The sequence below is a fragment of the Phyllostomus discolor genome, chromosome 8 (assembly GCF_004126475.2).
Source record: "Phyllostomus discolor isolate MPI-MPIP mPhyDis1 chromosome 8, mPhyDis1.pri.v3, whole genome shotgun sequence".
Taxonomy (NCBI): Eukaryota; Metazoa; Chordata; class Mammalia; order Chiroptera; family Phyllostomidae; genus Phyllostomus; species Phyllostomus discolor.
The window spans coordinates 16,046,542-16,062,913 of NC_040910.2; the positions used below are offsets into that span (position 1 = coordinate 16,046,542).

The following is a 16,372-nucleotide window of genomic DNA, read 5'->3' on the forward strand; positions in this document are numbered from 1 at the left end:
CCCAAGGAGGGGTTTCTCTTCCTGCCACAGCAAAAGGTTCATATGCCATTCGTTCAGCAGTGACGGGACCCATCAGCAGGGCCTGCTGCTCTGCTGACCTCCATTCAGTGTTACAAGAGAGCAGCTATGGCTCTGCCCTTACTTCCGATTTCCAGGCAGAAAGAAGGGGAAGAACGTAGATCACACAAGCGTGTGTGCACCAGAGGAGTATCTCCCACTTTCAGGCAGCTCTACAGAAACCTCACACAATAATCTCTGCTAGATCTAATTGGTCAGAGGTGTGTCAGGCAGCCATGCCAACGACTGGGCCAGGTTCCCGTACTGCTGTAACAAAATCAAGAATCTGATTGCTAGCAGGGAAAATAGGAGAATTGATTTTGATTATGCAAATAGCAGGCGGCCGTGGCAAAGTATTAATATTACCTTTTAAAAGGGCTGTCTTCTTTGAGGATATGCTCAGAGGAGGCGACCTCTCTCTCCTGATACTCTCCTTTTTCATTTTTCTGGACACGCTATCTTTTATGACCACCTAAAATGATGCCCCATTCCTGCACATCGGAATCCTTTATTCCCCTTAATCATTGCTCAGTTTACGTGTTCTCTGAAGCACACATTGCATCTAGCCCAATAGCTCCACAAGATTAAAGAACTCTCAGTTCTTTGAGTTAGAGTAGCAATTTGTGATAACTGCTCCAAAATCTTTTAAACAGCTCTATTAATCATGTGGGTTTGTTGCAGGCTTCCTATACTCAATGCTATATGCTTTGAGCTGAACCAGCATTACCCTTCCAAACCCTGTTTTCAATCAGTTTTATTTTGACATTAACTGATCCCAGTTACAAACAAGTTGCATTTTATGTTCCTAGTTAGGCTTCTGAATGCATGCACGCTAATACTCGAGGATAATGCACACAAATGACCAGTTGCTGATAATTCCTAACCTATGGTTTTTCTGATCCTGTGCAGACTTGGCAGTATGTAAACCTTCAGCTGAAGTCAGTCCAGGGTCAGCCTGTCCCAGTCCTTCTAATCATCGTTGCTGATAGTCCTTCCCCCTTGTCCCTCTGTTTGCAAACAATGTATCTTTGGGAAATATATATGTCATTAGTTAAATGTTTTAAAAGCAAAAATATCCCAGTGCTAGCTTTCTTCAAGATCAAAAAAATGGAGATAAAACATACTGCTGGTGCTTTTTATTTTCTGTTTCCTATTCCTGTGCTGTTTTCCAGACATCTTTGCAGCTTTGTTCATTCTTTATCATGGTGGGTTCAGTCACGCTGACTGCCATGCTGTCGTTAATGCTAGTTAGCTACCTGATATTGCGGCTTTTAGCTAATGAGGCTTTCCTTCATACTCGTACATTCTATTCACCACACACACTCACACACACACACACACACACACACACTTGCCCATACTCAGCTACAGTGTTGGCCCCACTCCAGTCAGTTGCCATTTCTCCCTGCCATGGAACCTCTGCCCTTGTCCCAAGAGCCACCTAAAGCCACCATCCTTCCCTGCAGCTTCCCAAAAAAATCAGGAGCAAACCCTTGACCATGAAGTTGGACTCCAAGTCTTAAAGAGGTGGAGGAGGCACTGTGAGGCGGGCCGTTCTGGTTCCTCTTTAGCTCTTCTTTCCCTGCTCTCTACTGCTTCCTGGTTGTGTTGTTGGTCTTTTAATCTAGCAGAAAAACACTGGACTTACTGTACTTTTTTTCCCTCTCTCTTTCCTCTAGCGTCGAGAAGTGGCAAAAACAGTTTTCTGCTTGGTCGTAATTTTTGCACTTTGCTGGTTCCCTCTTCATTTAAGCCGCATTTTGAAGAAAACTGTGTATAATGCGATGGACAAGAACCGGTGCGAATTACTGAGGTACGATCCTATGTGCCCATTGGGAAACTGAAGTTCCTCTGATGTTCACAGTTACAATACTTTTACAAAACCATCTGGCCTATATTCTCATTAGCCCTGAAAATTAGAACTACCAAGCTGATTAATTTTGTTTAGCTGACACAGCCCATAACTGATCCCAAAATGTGTGCGCACCATGTCTACAATCTCGGTGCTCCCTTCCTGAGGCTGTGCACAACCATCTGAGCCAGCCAAGTGGCAAGTAAATGTTCCGCAGCCCTGAAACTGCCATTTAAACCACAACCTTACAGAAGCTCTGACTGCTACCTCCAAGAAATGGCTTCTGGGCAAGAAACGCCGCTTATTCTAGGAATAAATGCTAGTTGTCAGTTTTAAAGACATTATGTTCTAATCATTCAACTCTGTTTTCTTTTGCTCTAGTTTCTTGCTGCTCATGGATTACATCGGTATTAACTTGGCAACTATGAATTCATGTATAAACCCGATAGCTCTATATTTTGTGAGCAAGAAATTTAAAAATTGTTTTCAGGTAAGACTGCTTTGCAAGTATTTTTAAGGACAACCAAATAAGTATATTAAGTAGCCAACAGTCAAGACTAATTCCAGTTGTAAATATTACTTTCGTCAGCTATACAGGGGTCCGGCACAAATAATGCCCCCTTTTTATTACAAAATCTTTTATTACAAAATCATAAGCATGTCATTCTGTAACATAACAATATCACACTCAAGCACACCATATGACATTTTAGGTAAAATGTTCAAATTAAAACTATAAATTAAGCCCTGGCTGGCGTAGCTCAATGGATTGAGCGTGGGCTGCGAACCAAAGCATTGCAGGTTCGATTCCCAGTCAAGGCACATGGCTGGGTTGCAAGCCATGGCCCCCAGAAACTTCACATTGATGTTTCTCTCTCTCTCTCTTTTTCTCCCTCCCTTCCCTCTCTAAAAATAAATAAATAAAATCTTTAAAAAATATATATATTATTACACCCATAGTATGACCCTACCAACCACACTCAAGCATGTGTCACTTCTGCCAGACCCTGTACTTCCAGTAAAGAAGTGAAAATCATTACTTTGTTCATCAGAAAGATGGTTAAATTGTCAGCATAAAAAAAGTAATATCTATTCAGGCAACAACACATTCAGAGGTTAAAATTAAAAATAACTAACTTAATAACATGCCAATTTAGTATGCTCCTTTAAAAAGAAATGCTCAAATGTGAGCTCCAGGCCACAGAGAATACAGAAAAACCTATTCCTTCCTTATCTTGTTTTAGATTTTAACAGTAGTCCCACCATTTCAATAAAACATAAATTACATTTATTGTTAAGAAACCTCTTGCTAAATGCTACTTAATAGTATATTTAATAATACCTTCTTCAAGGAAAGTAAATGCTCATTACTCTGGAAATCTGAACTAATGTAATTGAGTTTGAAATCTGTTTCCTTCTGTTCTTCAACCCCCTTGTAGCTAAGCCAACCCATGTCCTCCAGAAGCTCCATGCACTTCTTACTGATGTGTCATTTTTCCAGTTTCTGGAACGATTTGAGCACGGAGTTAATCCAAACTGGATCCTGTTATCTCTAGCCAGGATGTTAGTTCATAGTACGTATTAGCAAGGGTAGCATAGAGGTCAAGGGTGCAGGCTCTGGAAGCAAACGATCTTGATTTACATCACAGCTCTGTACTTACTGACAAACCCAGGTCTAGGCGGTGCCCCTCCTGCTTCCTTAGTTTGCTGGTCTGTAAAGTCAGACAATCACAGTATCTTTCTCATAAGTAGGATTCAATGGGTTAATATATGTTAAGTGCCAAGTGCTTAAAACAATAATAAGTGCTCAGTACGAGCTTATCATTACCTGGGGATAGAGGGTACAGGAGAAACACAGTGACTGCCCCAGTTGAATTCACAGTCTAAAAGGAGAACAGACATATATTAACCCAGAATCACACAAAGAGATGAAACTTGGTAGTTTCATATAAGTTGGTAGGAAAACAGCACCCGCCACCCACGGCTGGAAACACCAGGTGAGGTGCGCGACACAGACAGCCACCACACCAGCGGTGCGCAGTGAGGAAATGCCAGGCCTCGCCTATCCCCCCACTCGTGCCCACCCCAAGTTACAACACTCTCCCTCCGGCCAAAACTGCTCCTCTTCCTCTGTGACTTGGTGAACAGAGTTAAACAAGAAACAAGGGACCTATTTCTCTCTGCAGTAGAATGGACAGTTCAGCTTCCACCATGAGATTACAGACTCCACACACCTGATTACTGTTAAGGCTCACATTCTGTCCTCAAACGCTTGTGGACATTTACCCCTTGTTGGTGGGGGCCCGGGGCATCTGCATTACACCGGAAACAGGCTGGTAGACTCACGTCCGTTTGCCTCTGTTCCTTCTCCCAGTCTTGCCTCTGCTGCTGCTGTCACCAGTCCAAAAGCCTGATGACCTCGGTCCCCATGAATGGAACTAGCATCCAGTGGAAGAACCATGAACAGAACAACCACAACACAGATAGGAGCAGCCACAAGGACAGCGTAAACTAAACATCTTCAGAACCATTGATCAATATTCCTTCGAATCCTGTTGGAGAAAAAAAAATCACACCGCAACTATGTCTCCGGAAGTCTCTTCTCACGTGGCTCAGTCCCACCCCTGGAAAATGCTTTCCAAAGCGTCAGAGAGTGGATTGGTTTATACCCACAAACTCACTGAATCTGACTTCTTTGATTTATCTTATTCACATATTCTGCCTGTTATATTCAGCACTAAAAAATGGTGAGGGTTGGCAGGAGAAAGGGAGACTGTCCAATGAAACCAGAAGGATATTTACTACTTTTGCATGAAAATAGTTTTCAAGTGCATGACTAGCTTTCACGGCCGTTCTGCCCAACGTTCAGTGGGAACCGGTCACCATGAAAGTTTGGAGATGACGAAATAGAGATATTTTTTAAGTGTTTTGTTTTGTTTTGTTGCCAAACACAGTATGGACTTAAGTCACCTTTATTTGAGATGTTATTCTGTGCCAGTATTTTTAAGCTCATAGTAGTTTAAAAATAATTATTTGAGCCTATTTATACATATTTTGCAAAAAAAGCAAGTAAAACAGAATTTAGGTGATTAGGTTAATATTTCTCATGTCACTGTTTTTTTCTCAACACACATTCTCAAGCTGCGACAAATGCAGGCACTAAAGCACAAACTTGTGACCACACGTGGCAGTTCAATCACTGCTATTCGAAGGATTTTTAAGAACTTAGTTTTTTAGTGGTTTTTCAGTACAGGAGACCTGAACATAGTTTTATGTTAACTTTTAAAAGTAATGTTCCAGTCAAATAGTTCTATTTTTCATAAGCCAAATCATTTTTATGTCCTTTTGGTAAAACCAATAACATACCAAAATATAAGTGTGCATGTCATTGAACTATAGCCAAGACTTTCAGTGCGATGCATGGAAGTCTAAAGTACACCTAGCAGACAAGGACTGAGTATTTTTAGAAGATTTGGAAATTTTCATTGAGGTTTTTTTGTAATAGTAACATGTATATATATGTATATACATATCTATGTACATATATACACGTGTGTATATACATATATACATATATATAGTATACATATCACCTCATATTCCTTTGATTTGTCTTCAATGCTAACTGGCAGTAAGACTGTTTTGGCCATTCCACTGTCCATATAGGAAACATACTTTCCAAGTGGCTGAGTTGATCATGTCACTGAAATGTAATTGCCCCAAAGGCCATCACTAGCTCCTCACTTCTCCGGGCTTCCAGTGTGAACTGCAACCCCTCCCCTACTCCTAGTCCTCACACGGTCACCATTTCAAAGGGCCCGCAGTGACTTCTGCTGGGCATTTCCCAAGATGTTTACAGACTGTGAGTATAGCAGAAAATCTTTTACTGTGTGTACATAAATATATATATATATATACAACTATACATTTCTTTTAGCGAGTTGTTCTGTTACTATCTCTGTGGAGCATATTCATGTGTGTGGTATCTGCATGTGTGCGATGGGATGTGTGGACTCCTGCAACCTAACAACAGTGCCCTGCCCTGGTGCCACAGCGCACGCTCTGAGTGGCGTCCGGGTGGTCATTCATCATGACGATTGGCCTCAGCCAGTTTCAGTCTGTGTGTTCGTAAACCTTGTGACTACGCCACTCTCACAAATGGAATACGGGAGGCAGCAGGAGAGGGGACGAGCCATCAGTTAACGGTAGGGTTTTGTTGGTTGGTCAGTTTGATAAGACAGTATTTGGGGTTGTATATGTTCCTGTGCTAGAGCAAAAGTCATTAAACTTGTAAGTACTGTCCTAGCCCTCAATCCAGCCTGGTGATGAGGGCGTCAGGTGGTCAGCTGTTCAGAGCAGACTTCACCAAACACATTACCAATGACGAACTAGCTAAGAATTTGCTGGGCTACATTATGGCACAGTCATGTACAGAATGTCACCATCAGCTTCCAGTGGGTCCAGTTGCAGGGCTCCTTATGTGTAAATAGTCAGTTCCATCACTCCGCTGGCGCATCACATGCAGTGAGTGCTACATGCACTCCTAAGTTCTCACTGTTTTGTTAACACAATTGTCTTTTTGTTTAAGATGCTTTGTCTCTTGCCTATGAAGAATGCATTTTTTAAGTTCAGAAAGTCATAGATTTCTGAATAACCACACAGGCTTCAATGTACATTGTGTTTATGGACTGGTAAGTAATCATGGTTTACTAGTAGGAATATTTCTGATTTCTACTTTTATCACATCTTTCCAAGTAAATCTGTAGAAATGAGCCAAAAGCCAAGGCCCTGCATTGGCAGTGGCCTGAAAGTATAAAATAAAGTTTACAGAAAACTTGCAAGTGCCTCTTCATTTTTATCTAGTTCTTCAGAGAAAATGCTTGTTACACAATGCCTATTGTAAACTTCTCCCTAGTATTAGCCAGGCAAGGAATTTTACTTTCAAACAGATACTTCCTTACTGTGCTGTATTCTCAACCTACAGGTTGTGCTGAATGCATAACTCTCTCATTCATTTCCTCATTCACCTTTCCAGTACATTTTACTGAGCATCTACTATGCCCCAGGAATTCTTCTAGGTACTAGAGATATAGCAGTGAACAAAGCAGGCAAAGCTCCTGTTCACATAGAGCTTGAATTCTAGAGGAAGGAGTTAAACAATAAACGACGACAGCCCATAAACAGTACGTCAGATGGATATGAGGAATAAACTCATATGTATCCAACTACTTTATGTAACATCTCCAACTGGATGACCAACAGATCTAAAACTAAGCTCCTGGTGTCCCTCTAACCTGTGCCACCATCACATCCCTCTGCTCATGCATCAGTCAGGTTCTCCAGAGACACGGAGCCACTATGTGTAAGAGAAGATTTATTATGGGAATTGGCTCATGTGACTGAGGAGGCCGAAATACGCTATCATCTGCTGTTTGCAAGCTCGAGAACAAGGAAAGCCAAGTCCAATTCAGCCCAAGTCCAAGGCCTGAAAACTAGGGAAGGCGATGGCGTAACTCCCAGTTTGAGGGCAAAAGCCCGAGGCACACCCGGGGCAGCCCGCAGGTGTAAGTCCCAGAGCCCAAAGGCTGAGAACCGGGATCACTGATGTCCCCGGAGAAAACGGGGGACATCTGTCCTCTACGTTCTCTTTTTCCCCTTCCGGCTGTCTGCAGACGGCTCAGGCCAGCCCACATCGGTGAGAGCTGATCGGCTTTACTCGGTCTCCCGATTCAAATACCCGTCTCTCCAGGAAACATCCTGGAGTAACACCCAGAAGTCATTACTGGCTCACTGGGCGTCCCTTAGCCCGGTCCGGCTGAAACATAAAATTAACCCTCAAGGCTCATTGAAAGACAGCTCCAGCCTGTGAGTTGTCAGGAGAGGTCCTTGAAGCCACTCCCATCCCCTCCTCTCACCCCTTCTCCCCAGGGCCTCCGTCAGCCCTGTCTGCCCATCTGCGGAACAGGCCCAGGACCTAACCACTTCTGCACGCTCCCCCTACCACCCTGCCTGTGCCACCACCGCTTCTGGTCAGTACTGCAGTAGCTCCTGTCATGTCTACTGTGTCCAGCCTGGCCAACACCACACGCCCACTGGGGCCTGTCTCTCATAAGCCATAACTGGTCTGAAGGTGTTCACATTTCCAAGGTAGGCTGACCAACACCCCTTGGGGATTTTTCTAAAAACAGCTAAAGTAAGACAGGGCCCTTTCGCATTGCGGCAAGTCTAGGGGGTTGTGAGCCTGGGAGCTGCAGCCACCGCGGTTTGGGCCACAGGCGGAAAGTCCGAGATTGTTGGGAAGCTGAAAAAGAGCGTTCAGGCTCCAGTTCCCCTTGATGCTCAGCCAGGGCTTGAGTAAGCAAATGAACCCATTGACCTTTGTGCCTGTGCTGGTTTTCAGTCTTCTTAAACGTACCATGTGCTAAGGCCACCTCATCTAAGTTATTTACCTTTGGTTGTGGTTGTTTAGATGAATGGGTTTTATGTTCCTTAGAGTAGTTTCAGGTTTATAAAAAAAATTGAATGGGAAGTACAGAGAGTTTCCACATGCTCCTTCTCCTCCTTCCCTGCACACAGTCCCCCCTATCATTTCCCTCCTGGATCAGTGTGGTAGCTATTACTAACTCAAGTCTATACTTACATTAGGATCCACTCCTTGTGTTGCACACTCTATGCATTTTGACGAAGAGACAGTGGCCCCTATCCACCCCCATGTATCATTCAGAACAGTTTCACTGCCCTAACAGTCCCCTGTTCCACCTTTTCTTCCCTCCCTTCCTGTCCCTCTTGATTTATCTTTCCACTCCATGCAGATACAGTGAACACCCACCATACTAAATTGTCTTACTTGCTGACAACACAAGCATAACTAAACAAATGCAGGGAAGTACTCGGGAAGTACTTAGTGGTGACTCAGCAGGTGTCAGCATAGGAGACAGTAAAGGTGGGAGTGGTCAGCTGGCAACCTCAGTGCACACAGTGGGAGGGCTCTTGCTTCAACAATTCCTACTATAGTGAGCATAAATAAGTCACTGCTAGAAGAATGGCATAATGATAGTCAACATAGTATTGGCTCTACAGCACAGGTGGCAAACACAAGGCCCACAGGCCGAATCCGGCCCTCCACCTTGTTTTATCTGCCTGGCACCTTGTTCCTGCCCAGCGGCTGTGCTGAGCTCTCGCTTAACTGTTAAGGAGTAGTTACATTTACACAGTCCTAAAATTATATTTGGCCCTTTGAAGGCAACCATGAGGCTGATGCGGCCCCCAGTGAAAACGAGTTTGACACCCCTGCTCTATAGGATGAATTTGTTAAGTCAGTGAATGCATATTATTCCCCATCCAAAAATAAAGCTATCCAGTATTTTTTTAAATTAAGGGAATTAAACAAATTAGAGATGAAGTCCAGGAAACAGCCAAGACAAATGGGAATCTTCCACTAGTCTGTTAGTTCCTTTGGTATTTTAGCAGCACGCCCACTAGTCCATGACAGAGCATTGAGCACTACATATGTGTGGAGTGAGTCAAGTGCACTGCCGGTCCTTGCCAGCCTCCCCAGGCCTGAAATCCCGAGTCTACAATTCCTTTCTTTATAGCACAGCTTTGTATAGCATGTATCTACTGATTTTTCTCCATGTTTCAAGCAAAGTTAAATCAGGGCACAAGTCCACAAGAGGCAGTTGATTATTTCTGACCTTCCAGTGGGATCTTTACATTTTTTAAGTGTTTTTTTAACTACTCCTGCATTTGTAGAAGCTTCTGTCACACTTTCCTCTGAGCGGTAACAAAGACAAACCAGTGTTTATATTTGGTCAGTGCCAATACTCTCGCTTTTTTTTGTTTTGTTTCTAAAAGTGAAAGCAGACAGGGCACTGTTCTTACATTCAGGGAATAAGGAAGAACTGAAAACAACATGGTAGCTGCAAAGCAAGGCTTGTTCCCCCAAGAAGCTTGCTAGCAGAGTTCACTTTCCGTGCGAGGAAGCCAGAAGTCCTACTATCTCTTGGTTTCCCAAGCTTTTAGCATCAATGTTATCAGTGGATTCTGTGTCTCCTCCTGGGAGGTAATAAATTAGGAGCAGCAATGCCAAACCTAGATAGAATCAAAAGAGTCACAGAATCTTCCTGCGGGAATATCGAGAATTCCACACATTTTTCTTTTGTGGTCCTAAACCACAGTCCTCTTACCTAATATATCTATGCCAAACAGATCAGATTTTATTTGATTTGGTTCGCAGATGCAGGTGCACACTGGGTGCTGTGACAGATCTGTCCCAGATGGGAGGGAGCCCTGGGCCCTGCCCCAACTGTGGTATCGCGTGACCAGCCAAATCCCAGGCCCCAGGCGCCTGCAGGGCACAGGCCTCACTCACTCCACGTACTCCATGTTTTTACAGAAAAAAGCCATTTCTCCATGAGCTGTAGCTCTCTGTTTTTCTCAAACTGTGGTAATTGGCATTAAATGCAGTTAAATTCTTGTGATTTTTAAAAATCCTAAAATGAGAAAATCTGCTAAGTGTGCCCAGGTAAAGGGAACGTATGTACCCTTGTAGCCTTCGCAGGCATGAGCTTGTGCATGATGGGAAACTGCCCTCACCTCCTCCGCCCAGTCCTTCCTCCTCCTTATGAAGCCTGATGGGGTATAGGCCTGGGTCACCGCTCCTCACTCTCAGTCAAGACCCTGTGGGAAGGGATGGAATTCAGCCACCAGCTTAGCCCAAGCAGGGCCGACTCCTGGAGCTGGAGTGGGGGAGCGGGGGAGTGGGGCCAGGGTGGAAAGGGCTAACTTCCCCAAGGAAAGCCCGAGTGGGCCTAGATAGGGGGCGGAGGGACAGCCACACCACTTCCTTTCTTCACGCTTAAGGATATTGTCATACGTACATCCTACTACCACTGTTTCTGCTGCTCTTTTTAGGTCAGTTAATTCCTCAGTTTTTATTATTTTCTTTAAAAAAATTATCTTCAAATTAGCAAAATGATATATAAAATCGATCTATAATATATTTAAAGCCCTTGCCAAATGGAACAATAATTAATGAATGACCTGTGTACGCAAGGGAGAAAAATCCCTACATATGGGACTGTATCTAAATCAATAATGGAAGTTTAATTTATCCAGTTCTTTTTTGCCACAAATAAGGCTACACTGCACATCTCTGTACAGGCCTCCATGGAGACTTGTGTGATTTCTCTGGGACGGTTAAAAAGGAGTAGGATTGCTCTGGGATCATAGGGTTTTTACATAGCTTAGGGATGTTTACATAACATCCCTAAGCACTTCTCAGATTGCCTCTAGAATGGCCCCACCAGTCCTGGGCTGATCCGTCATGAAAGGTCCCAGGGCTGTGGGTGCCTCGAAAACATTCCACGTTGTACTGGCAGTGTCATGCTGGAGGAGCCTACACTTCCAGGCATATGTAACAGACACTTTTGGAGACCTAACCGGTGCCTCTTGGATCCCTTGTACTGGCTTGCTTACTTATCTGCAGCTTCGGTGTTTTTGCTACTAACTGTACCTGCAACCCTGAGGGGCCTGCCCTTGGACGTAGAGGCCCTGAGTTGGAAAGGAGAAGAAGTGCCTGGGAATTTTATGCCCATCCCACCCCTACTGTGACCTGTAGCCAGTGACTTACAGGTATGGGAGCCCAAAAGCCCGGCTCTTGCATCTCAAATTGGGTAAGCACCAAGCACCCCAGGAGATGAAGCTGAATCTGGAACTTCACCTGAAATCTCACCTTTCTTAGCTTCTTCCCTACCCCCAGCCTGCTTCTTCTCGTTCCTTTCTGGTTTCTTCTGGGGGCTGCACCTTAAACAAACCAGTGACACCCTGATCCCTGGTGTAAGGTCCCCTCTGGAAGAAGCTAGCCACAGGTAGCACGCATTTCCATTTCCCTGCCGACCATCAATGACAAGCTCCAGGCACTGAACACGTTAGACTCCTGCAGCATACTAAATGCGGGCTCATATATGAAACCACTCTTTCAGTTTCTCCGCCTGGGACATCTTAGTATGTGTGAGATCTCTCTGCTAACTGGCCATCCAAACTTTCTCACCCCCCACCTTCGGTCCCAGCCACTGGGATGTCATGTGACTTTTCTGTCAAGTACGCATGCAGATCACTCCAGAAATTCTATTTAAGGCTCCTTGGAGCAGGACTATTAACCTTTTTTGTGACTCCCAACACTCCTCATATCAGAAATCAGCTGTAATTAGAGGAATATACCCCTCCTAAATGACTTCCCAATGAAGGTGTAGGTCATTTATGAAGCTGGATGTCAGCGAGAGGTAACAAAATTAGTCAGCTGGGGGTGGGGGAGTGCAGGTCGAAAACACAGGACACTCTTAAAGGGTTTGATGTGAGGGCACTGGAGAACTAGGACGGCAGCCTGAGGAAACCGCCGGGACAAAGAATACATTTTCATTTTCAAGAGAAAAGCAACCCGAGCATCTTTATGACAGAAGAATTGGGGCCAGTGGAAGGAAGCGATCCTGTATGGGTGAGGAAAAGAAGGTCCTTGAGGGATTGAGGTCCCAGGGGAGGTGAGAGGAGTTGCAAAGGCGGCCTTGGAAAGGAAGAGAGATTCTTCTTCACTGAGTAATCGACAGCGTCTGTTTCTGTAGGCGTGTGGTCTCCTGACTTCCTACTCACAAATGTCCTCTCACTCTGTATTTTGGGCTTCAGGATAAAGATAGGGCCTGTTTGTACCACAGATAGAAGTGTACCACTCTAAACAGTACATGACAAGGGCACCCTGGAAGGATACCCATGCAAGTGCACCTGCACACGTGAACTGTTCTCCTTGGCCAGCTCCTAGCGAGAGGGACTGGGGGAAGACAGACCCATAGCTGGCACCAGAAGGGGGTCTCATCCCCACTCAGGGCTGTCTGTGGGTGCCCGTGGAAACCCCATGACTGTGTGGCTTTTTTCTATAACAAACATGTGTTGCTCTGCAATGAGGGTAGAAAGGACATTTCATCAATATTAATTCTTCTGACACATGAACATGGGATATTTTTCCATTTATTTGTGTCTATCAATTTCTTTCATAAATGTCTTCTAGTTTTCAGTGTATAGATCTTTCTCCTCCTTGGTTAAGTTTATTCTGAAGATATTTTACCATTTTCACGCTATTGTAAATGGCATTGTTTTCTTTATATTTTTCAGATACTTTTGTTGTTAGTGGATAGGAACACAACTAATTTCTGTGTGTTGATTTTGTATCCTGAAATGTCAGTGAGTTTGTCTAGTAGGAGAGGAAAACAAATTTAAATGACCAGGAAAAATATTATTTAGTAATATGTGCTGTGCAAAGAATTAAAACCAAGTGAGCAACTGGGTGACTAATTTGCATCATGTAGTTAGGAGAGGTCTCTCTGAGGACGTGACAGTTCCGCTGAAATTAGAGTGACGACCCCTTATTTGTTGCATACTATGTAATCAGCAGAGGCAGAGCCTGTAATATCATGTGTCGTACAATACAATTCCTAGAGGAGAGCTCTCAAGGGGTAACCACGCAGTGTTCCCTGAAGTACTGGGACAAGTCATCCTAAGCATGGTCAGAAGTTATATCATGATTTTTCCTGAGCCAAATCATGGTTAAGCAGAGCATTAAGTTCCCACAACCCTTCTTTTTTTTTTTGATTGAAAGAAACCCTGGGAAGCTGGGCCCATGACAAAAGTGGGGGGGCTGGAGCGACTTGCCCAAAGAATTATGCTATTTGTCATGTACCTGCAGGATATCGACAGATGATGTAGTAAAACAGAGGGTCAGCACGGAGGATGTATTGAACTCAGGCTCCCTTTTCCCCACTGAATATTAGGCCCAGGGGCATTTTGAAATGGAACCCACGGTGGAGGGGGAGGAGTCAGAAAATAGGTGACCCCAAAGAACCTACAATGAAGGCTCTGCCCACGTTTCCCCCTTCCCTCGGCGTCCAGATGCACACTGGTGCTTCTCCGTGTGCCCCCCTCCCCCCCACACACACACCAGAGGCACGGTGGGGCCCCTCTTCTCGGGGTCTCTGAGCGTAACAATCTTTTCAAGGGCAACCGTCTCCTGGCGATTGGTCTTTCCGTGTCCAAGTAACAGGAAAACCTCATTTTAAAGCAAGGCTTCATCAGATTTGCCCTCTCTCCTCTTTAACAATATCCCGGGCAGATCCCATAGCTTTCCTGCCACTTTCAGAAATTTAGAAAAGTCTTGTTTTCAGATGCTGAAATGCCAGTCGAGTTTAAACCAAAACCTTCACCTCTCCTTTGCGTCAAAGCTTTTCCCCTTCCTGCAGTTCAGGCCTGGCCCAACCCAACCCAGAGCAGCAGGAGAGAAGGCAGAATGATCTGGCTCTTTCACTTCTCTCCCCTTCCCGCTGCTGGATCACCTGGGGGAAGGAAAAGGTAGTAAGTACTACAGAAGAAGGAACTTAGACTGTACTGGTGACTCTCCTTTGGGAAACCCTTAGTTACCCTTCCCCTTCCTTGTGGCAGGTGCTTGTAAGGAACATTCATGAACAAAAGCCACACACAAAACGACAGAGACCACCAAAACTCACCATTTCCCGATGTGAGCACTACACTGAGTTCTCCCTGCAGCTGACAGCTCGCACCACCCCCACGCGGCTCCGCTCTCTGGCAGTGGGCCCTGAAGCCTCCTTCTGCTGGGGCCCTCACTCTGGCCGAGGAAACTCACTCAAGTCAACTGGAGCCTGGCCACTGGGCCCAAGGTAACTCTGGCACTCCTGTCCTTCCTGAAGGAAGTACAGCTTGCCCCCACTGCCGCCCCCTACTGCCACAGGAAACTTGAGTCCACCTTCTCCTAGCTTCCAAATCTTCAGCCTCTGTCTGGAGTCACCTCTGCCCTCAAACTCCCAGAAACACCGGCAAGCTCTCCCAACGTGTGCTCCAGTGCCATGGATTTTGGATTCCACATCTCGGCGAGTGTAGGTCAAGGGTGGCTCTAGGCTTGGTCCCAGCAGAGGAAGCTCCCGTGGGCGCCCGGGAAGGCCCCCACCGCCATCTGTACTCCCGCATGTGGCCTTCTCTTAGTGGACTGTTCGGAGTAATGGTAGCAGCACCAGACTGGCTTCCCTTTGGCAAATCCTCAGCAAATAATGATCTTTCTGACACTTCGCTATAAAAAGTCACAATACTTCCTGTTCTATTATGGACTGTTGCTTTCTCGCTCTCTTTTTCCTTTTTATCGAATGCATTGGGGTGACACTGGTCAACAAAGTCATTCAGGCTGCAGGTGCACAGTTGCACAACACATGGTCTGCACACACCGCATTGTGTGCTCTTGGGCTCCTGCTTTCCCAGCCTCTGCACCACTGTCCTCCTGTGACGGCTCATCGTTGAACTCCTGGGTTCCACTCTAGCTTCCTCTTAAGCTTCTTCACTTTTTTTTTTTTGCCAGTGAATATCCTTGGGTAATTTTTCCAGACAAAAGAAAATGTCTTTTTAAAAAATATATATTAGAAATGTCTTCATTTGCCCTTCGCACTGAATTGATCATTTTGCCAGGTACACAAGTCGAGGTATAAAGCCGTGCCCCCCCCAACCTTGAAGGCCTCTGGCATCAGCCTCTATGGTTGCTGCAGAGACACCTGCGAACAGTGAAGTGCGTATTGACTTTAGGTAATCTCTTCTTTCATTCCCACACTTGAGATTTTTCCCTTTTTACTGGGAATTTTGAACCTTCATTTTGAGGCTATTTTTGTCTGTTAATTCATTCACGCAACAAATTTTTACTGAACAAGTGATATAAACAGGCATATGATGCAGCTGCGAACACAAGAGATTACAATGTCATTTTCTGTTCTGCTTTTGTTTGTTATTCTTTGCTTGGGCCTCTGTGAGCCCTTTCCTTCTGAGGACTGGAGTCTTTAAAATTGGGGAGAAATGTATTAATTAGGACTTATTTGGATTTTTATTTGACTCAGGCAGCAAGTATAAGAGTGAAGGAAAAAGATCCCTCATATTTTCCATCTCTTTCTTTTCAGCTCTAATATCTGAAAGATTATCTCATTTCATCTTTTAACTTACCAACTTAATCTTTTCCCGATCAATTTTACGATGTAGCTAGTCCATACATTTTTTTAAAATTTTGCCACTCTTTTTTAAAAGTTCTGTGTGTTGTTCTTATAGTCTGCTTTCTCCTGGCTTTGTTTGTTGGATGAAATATTTTCTTAACTGTCTCTGAAGATAGTACTGAGAAGTTTTAAAATTTTGCTCCATTCCCCAAATTATCTGTTTTCTCCAGGATAAACTGTCGTTTCAACTCTGGCCTTCCATTTTACACTGTTTGCTTTCCTCCTGTGTCTGGTGAGCTGGTATCTATTCGTATTTATCAATGATGGATGACATTAGTTAGCATAGAAACAGAGAGTTTTTCTCCCCAGTTGGGTAGGGCCAGATCTCCAGTTGGCTCTTCCCTGAACACTGATAGCAGATAAGTGGACAGAGTTGTGC

The 16,372-nt window shown here is 44.5% G+C and overlaps 1 protein-coding gene across 3 annotated transcripts in view; it reads left to right on the forward strand.

The window, feature by feature from the left end:
• LOC114502638 (endothelin-1 receptor) overlaps nucleotides 1–6,747 on the forward strand; it is a 51,302-nt gene extending 44,555 nt beyond the window's left edge. For all 3 annotated transcript variants that reach the window (XM_036031867.1, XM_036031866.1, XM_028519715.2), the window contains 3 exons: nucleotides 1,737–1,870; nucleotides 2,291–2,399; nucleotides 4,284–6,747. In XM_036031867.1, the coding sequence (XP_035887760.1) occupies nucleotides 1,737–1,870; nucleotides 2,291–2,399; nucleotides 4,284–4,424 (384 nt within the window). In that variant the 3' untranslated portion in view covers nucleotides 4,425–6,747. The remainder of the gene's footprint in view (nucleotides 1–1,736; nucleotides 1,871–2,290; nucleotides 2,400–4,283) is intronic.
• The last annotated feature ends 9,625 nt before the right edge of the window (nucleotides 6,748–16,372 follow it).